The sequence below is a fragment of the Neolamprologus multifasciatus genome, chromosome 3 (assembly GCF_963576455.1).
Source record: "Neolamprologus multifasciatus chromosome 3, fNeoMul1.2, whole genome shotgun sequence".
Classification (NCBI taxonomy): domain Eukaryota; kingdom Metazoa; phylum Chordata; class Actinopteri; order Cichliformes; family Cichlidae; genus Neolamprologus; species Neolamprologus multifasciatus.
In genome coordinates, this window is record NC_140441.1 from 45,651,442 (window position 1) to 45,658,818 (window position 7,377).

The 7,377-nt window shown below is 45.6% G+C and overlaps 1 protein-coding gene across 1 annotated transcript; it reads right to left on the reverse strand.

The window, feature by feature from the left end:
• Positions 1-1,974: 1,974 nt before the first annotated feature.
• On the reverse strand, positions 1,975-4,676 carry LOC146523564 (uncharacterized). Its single transcript, XM_085151699.1, has 2 exons — positions 3,079-4,676; positions 1,975-2,961 (listed from the first exon to the last, which is right to left on the reverse strand). Exons 1-2 carry the CDS (start codon positions 3,190-3,192, stop codon positions 2,584-2,586), a joined length of 492 nt encoding a protein of 163 aa, XP_085007825.1. The 5' UTR covers positions 3,193-4,676; the 3' UTR covers positions 1,975-2,583.
• Positions 4,677-7,377: the final 2,701 nt, after the last annotated feature.

Sequence of the window (7,377 nt, forward strand, 5' to 3'; positions counted from 1 at the left end):
TGGGACGGTCTACCCTTTGAATTTGCATCACCAGCTGTGCCTGCCCGTACCACCTCCCCCGATCGGCAACATGGACACAGACCACGTCCTTGCGTGTGCCATTTCCCTGCTAATGGAAGAGCCCCAACAACCCTACGGGACACCCACGTGCAGGTACAGTGATAAATACATGGCGACATGCCTCCCCCCTGAGATATATGACGTGTGTACCTGTGTACTAGCGTAACACCCTGATATATGCGACTGTAGATGTGAGTCCCAGAACTGTGTGCGCCCGGAGCCAGCACACATGTGCAGGTACACTGGTACAGTACATGCGAGTGAAATCCCTGTGTGCGAGCTTCACAAGCGCAGAGGTGTGCAAAAATACAATAACATAAAACAAGACAAATATAAGAATGGCTAAATCTGAGACTAATAAATATATGTACAATATAAGAGTGTATGCATGACTGGATGTGTATACAAAACAGGCATGCCACGTGTGTGTGTGTGTGTGTGTGTGTGTGTGTGTGTGTGTGTATACATATGTTACAAATTAAATACAGTAAACAACAAAATCAAAAAGATAAAATATACAGAGGTTGGTAGTTGGGTCACCACAAGCACAGTGTCCACTGCCTGCGAAAATAAGAACAGCAACAATCAGAACAATAACCAGGATAAAAGAATGTCTGTCATGTCCTGTATTTACTTTCACCAGACCAGACCCCTGTACTGCAGGATTAACCTGAGTGTCCCAGTCCTGGACAGATACTTCAATAATGAGGACACCAGGCCTGATTTCCGCCTCAGCAGGGAGTCCGTGACAGCGCTGCTGAATCTACTGAACCAGGAACGGAGACATGGGTGGGGTGCCCCGATCGAGACCCTTGTGTTCCTCTTCTGGCTGGCGAGTGGAGCAGCCTACAGGGTCATGTCCAGGGTGTTCGCAATACCCCGTTCCACTGTCCACCGCATTGTGCACAGGGTCACAGAGGTGGTGGTGGCCACGGGCCACCAGGTCATCCACCTCCTTCGGACCCCAGAAGACCTAGATGCCATGTCCAATGGGTTTGCACAGCTGGCAGGCCACAGGGCCTTTTTGAAGGCTGCTGGTGCAATTGACTGCTGCCATGTCCGCATCAAGCCCCCCAGCGGCCCTGACGGTCAGTGCTACAGGAACAGGAAGTTGTACCCGTCCATAATCCTGCAGGCGGTATGTGACCATCAGGGCCGCTTTGTCGATACACATGTGGGCTGGCCGGGGTCAGTGCATGACTCCAGGGTCCTCCGCCACAGCCCACTGTACCGACAGGCCCGTTACCCTCCCCCAGGGCATTTTATCCTTGCAGATGGAGGGTACCCATGTCTCCAACATCCACTCCCCCTCATCACCCCCTACAAGAGGCCAGTCCACGGTGTTGGAGCCCAGCGCTTTAACGCACATCACTCCAGGGCATGCTCTGTCATAGAGCGTGCCTTTGGAATGATGAAGACAAGGTTCCGTGTCATCTTCCTGCAAGCGCTGGAGGTGCTCCACACCTTCGTGCCACATGTATGTCACGCTAATACGAGCATCATTGTTGTATGTCCAATCATAATGGCAACTGTAGTGCATACCCTGGCATGTACACTGTACTTACAAGATTAAACATCTGTCGCAGGTCATAACAGCATGTGCCGTGCTGCACAACATCTGCATCGGTGCTGGTGACATTGTGGCCCCAGATGAGGAACCCGAGGATGATGCCCAAGATGAGGGGGAGACTGGTGTGGAGGCAGTCAGTGGTGCACACTGGCGGGACCAGCTATCTGCTGAGGTGTCTGCCCTGGAGGAGGTACCCCTGGACCACGATTATTGTCAGCAGGCAAGTATCCCTTAGTGGTGCATCTGCACAGTGCTGGGATTTCACGTGACAGATCTGTCTTAACATGCTTGTTTTCACCATGTCTTTTTCCCACCACCATGATTACAATCTAGTGACTGTCGGTTCCACCAGCCCTGCAGACCCAAGTGGAGGATGTTGCGGTGGACAGTGGGAATGAGCATGCCTGAGCAACATCTGGGGACGCCTATGTGGGATGCTCCACTCAGTACCTGGCTATGAACCGGGGGTCTTACCTGTGGCACCTCCCTCATCTCTGTGGTCCTGGTCCAGCAGACCAAGCAGCACTGCCCAAGACTCCCTGCTCAGGCACATGTCAGGCCTGGTTGATGATGTGTGTGCATGCTGGGACACTCAGGTTGATCCTGGACTGCAGTGGGTAGTGCATTTCCCACAATCATGTTGTATTATACGTTGCACTGCTTTCATTTCCACAATTTGGCACGTGCAATAGGTCAGGCCCCCCGAAATTGTGTCATGTAGTTTGTGACAGACATGCACTCACAGTTGGGATGTTCCCACTGTCGTTATTTACATAACTGAAATAATTTTGTGGTTGGAAAAAAAAAAAGGTTGGAACAACAACATAAATTAAGTTCAACTATGTACATTGCGTTGTATCAACAGAAATCTAATCACTGAAATAATCATGTTTGTACAAAACAAAGGTTGGGGTGTCAGCATAAATAAAGTTCAACTATGTACAGTGGCTGTCTTAGTCCTTTTTCTGCTGCACCAGCTTTTCGAGGACGCCTATCAGCCTGTCCATCCTCTCGGCTCTCCGTTCCTCCATTTGCCGTTGCTGGGCCATGTCCTCCTTTATTAGGGCAATTAGCTCATCTTCCCCGTCCCTCCTCCTTTTCGCCACCCGTGCCTTAGGCGGCTCCTCATCCTCCTGCCCCTCCTGGTGTGAGAGTGGGTTGCCCACTGCTGCACTGGGCCCTGGTGCGTCCTCCTGGATGGAGGAGATTAGGACAGGTGGCCTGGTGGAGGGCCTCTGTCCTAGCACCTCATCCATGGCATCAAACCAGGGCCATGTTGCGGCAGTGGGCTTCCCACTTGCACCCTCACCCGTCGCTGGATACTTGCACTCCTGAGGGGAGGATACATCACAGGTGGCAGTTAGCAACAACAGCAACAGTGCAGGTTTACATAGGTGACTTTTCAGTGTTCCGTGTGGAGTTACATCTGTCACTACCACTGTACATACCTTGTATTTCCTTTTCAGGTTCTCCCATTTACGTTTGGCCTGCACAGGGGAGATTTTCCCCGCCAGGTCCATCTTCTCCACAATCTCCCTGACAAACGAAATATGAGAGCACATGTATATCAGGTCATTCCGTTTATGGCATCCACAGCAGGATGTACTGGCTTGGGACCACAGGGCAGACGGTTCACTGTCCCTTGTGCCTCAATACTTGTAGACCTCATACTGTTGCTGTACCTCCAACCCACTGCGGCAGAGTGTTTCGCACCCATGAACAGGTGCTCATTGTCACGGCGGAGTCGTATAAGGTCTGCCATCTGCTCCTTGGTCCCTGTAATGCAGCGTGACATTGGATTACATTCCCCACCATCATGCACTTCTGTTTTGGCATTTCTCCATTTGCCGTCAGTTCAGCATTTACAGCTGTGTGGAACATACACACTGCAATGTCAGGCAATACTGTTTATTGCGGGACAGGGACAGCACTGAGTGGGGCAGAAAGTTTGCTTTATCAGGCCCTAGGTTGGGTTCTCTGTCATATGTTTTGTTTTAATTCAATTCAATTCAGTTTTGTTTGGATGGGGCAGACTCACAACAAAAGTCGCTTCAGGGCGCTATGGAATATCCCCTTTGACATATTTGACATGGCAGGTGTGATAACTGTAACAAATATATGTATATGTTATATTCTATGCATTTGCATTTTATATTTAATGTGCTGCGTACACAGCTACATTCCTGCCTGGTATATGTTCACATTCCTGTTTGCGGCACAGGCAGGTTCATATTAGTACAGTTGATTGCACTGTGGTGATACGTCTATTCATACTGCCCTCGGTCTAGTACAGGATTCACAGCTTTGCGGGTCTGTGCATTTACGGTTACGTGGGTCGGGCAGGTGTCACATGATTCACCTTGACATTTTCTATTAACCTCCCATTAACTTTTACATCTTGGCATTTGTTTCGCTCCTTCACACATATCTTACATTTGCGGGTGTTGCTGTCCTTCGCCGCCGTTTCAACCTCCTCCGCAGCTGCTGACATTATTACGCACTGGCCTGGCTGCGCTATGCATTGTGGGATATATGGGACCACGAAGCGTGCACCGGACCACGCTTGATATTTGGGGAAATCGACGGTGCATTTGGAGTATGCATTTGGAGTACACTTCGAATTGGGACAGCCGTCGTCGCGTGGCGGTGACGTAATCGCACTTGAAATGCGTACTTCAAGCGTGCATACCCTGAAATGGGACACAGCCCTAGATACACAAACATGGAAACAGGAGACAGCAGCACCAAAAACACACATGTCCATAACTTCTTACAGGCCCTGGGTCACCCAGACCCCGGTCCCATGACAATTTCTCAAAACTAAGTAGGCCTACACACCAGGGTTTGGACATGTGTGGACCCAAACTATACTTAAACTTTACCCTTTTTTGTGTGTCACCAAATACACTTTAATATCTTCTAGACAAGAATGTAGTGGCATAATCTTTAACCTCCTAAGACCCGAACTCCTCCGTGGCATTCATTTTTAATTTCTCTTTGATATTTGGGCTGATTGGGACCTGATGAATGTAAAAACAAAGAATTACCAGATTCTGGATGTTAGATTATAATTTTTATTATGATTATTAATGTTGAGTGTAAAAAGTCAGTCAAGTATATCCAGGATATCTTTCTGTAAACTGGATTCACTGACCCTAACACTGGGACCAGGATAAGCGGTTGCATGAAGCTGGTTATCAGCTGACAATCTTATGATTTAATTAATTTAATTAATTGAAGTGCTGTTATTAAAGCAACAGGTAAACCCAGATCGGTCACTTTGAGGGTAAACACAAGCTCTGTGCGCTGAGGAAACTTAACAAACCTAAAGTCCTTTAATTTTCTCAAAAATCGACAGTCCACGTTATAACCTGGTGCGCCTTATGGTCCGAAAAATATGGTACATTTGCAAATTATGTGCACAATATTGGAACTAAATTATTTTATATTGACAAACAGCGGCCCGCATTAAACTGTGACTGTCACCAGGTAATGTGGGCGTGTTTCCTGAATAAGCAGCAGGTTTTAAACAGCTGACAGGTGAACAGGATGCATGCAGGTAAACTCGAGGGCCCTTTGAGCTGATCGGTGGTGTCATGAGGAGAATTTCAGCTCATTATTCATGTTACAGAAACACAGAGGTACGAGACCAGGCAGAAGACTTTCTGATTATTTGTTTTTAATTAAAATAATTCCATTGTTGTCTAGTGATGGTGTGGTAAAGCTCTGTGAATGTGTCCAATTTTCCGTCTTTGTTGCTTCACCCAAAAGCAGATCACACAAAGCCTCGTTTAACTGCTTATTATGAAGAACTGACATCTGCTGGTCATTTAATGTTCAGCAGCACTGCTGTGAGAATACCTGTAGGATACATACCAGTGGATATGTAAGCACATGCACAGCTGCAGGGCTAGAAGGGCCCAAATGAATTAAATAAATAGATTCTTAAATATATAATTTAATATGTGAATAAGTGATTAAATAAATATATTTAAAAATCAATTAATTTGAAATTAATTTGTTGGAAATTACATGGCATTAAATCAATGATGTATGTATTTAATTTATTAAGTATTTTGAACTTAATTCATTAATGACATTTAATTAATTATTTAATGATGACTCATTGATTATTGATGATTAATTAACCCTCCACATGATTTAACCTCTATAGAGATTATATTTTATCTAGATCATGTTTTTTCAAAGGTTCAGACCAGAAAGTTTAACATTATTATTTTTCTCATTATTGTCTCTTAGGATTGAGTGTCTGTAATCTCTCAGAGGGAAGCTGTGAAACTCTGTCTTCACTACTCAGCTCCCAGCCCTCTAGTTTGAGACAGCTTGACCTGAGTAACAATGACCTGAAGGACTCTGGAGTGAAAGTTTTGTCTTCTGGACTGAAAAGTCCATATTGTGAACTGGAAACTGTCACGGCGAGTGAGATGAGCCGTGTGGAGATGATAAAGGAGGATCCAATTGCAGGCACTTGTAAAGGTGTGAAGGTGGTTTATTGAATACACGGCACAGGGAAAAAATGGCAAACGAAGACAAACGAAACTACACTGGAAACAACTAAACTATAGAGTAGTGATGTGACGTTCTGTATCGAGGCTTCAAAGCTTGTGTCGAGTAATTTAGGGGGCGTTTCCGCGATGCGCGTAACGAGGCTTTCTTCATTTATGGGAGGAGCTGAAAATGATGACGTCCGAACCCTCGCTGCCCGGCTGTACCACGTGACTGGTTCATGAAGTGGTTCGAACTTTGCCGCGAGCTATGACAGCGATATAAACCCCTCAGACTCCATTCAAAATGTGGGTGTTTGATGGAGAGTTGCGGTTAGTGAGAGTTTGGAGGCAGTTTGGAGAGAGTTTGGAGGTTTAGGAGAGAAAGTCAGGAGAGAATGGAGCCAGCTAAGAAGAGAAGGATGTCCTCCCCTGTGTGGGAACAGTTTGATTTTATTCCTCCCAACAAGGTATGTAAATTTCTACAGAAGTTGTATTTTCATAATAGTGATGGTGCAATACAATTAATGTTAAGCTGTCTGTACTTTTGTACAAGATGAAGTGTTTACTATGTACCAGGGAGCTGGGATATAACAACCACACCTCATCCATGCTTAGGCACTACAGAGCTTTGCATGAGAATAAGGGGAACACCGATTGTGGAGCAAGACCAGGTGAGCCATCAAATGCCATGATAATATAGCATGCAGTAATGTTACTAAATGATATAACAATATTATACAACTGTAATAAGTTACGTGTGTGATATTTATATTTGTGCTTTGTTTTTGTTGTCTTTCCTCAGGAGAACAATCTCAAATAGATGAAGACCTGGTTAGCATGATGATTGAGGACTCCCAGCCATTTAGCATTGTGGAGGACAAAGGATTTAAAAGATTTGTTAAATCATTAAATCCTAGCTATGTTCTCCCCACTAAAAAGGTCATAAAAGCAGTGGAAATTTAGTTTTTACAGAATAAAATGTGAACAGGCAGGACTGAGGCTCAAAGCCTCAGTGTGTAGCTGTCCATACCTCAACGTTACAAAAGAACAACCACTGTCCACACCCCAACCACACCTCACCTGACAGCAAATGATCATTTCCATTTTAAGCATTTCCAAATGATCATTTTCCATACTGCCAGTATAAATATACACAGTGTACTGCCATCACTACAATATAGATGTTTTACACACTCCTTTTGTTGTTGACATTTACAGGCTGTGTGCAAAAGGCCACAC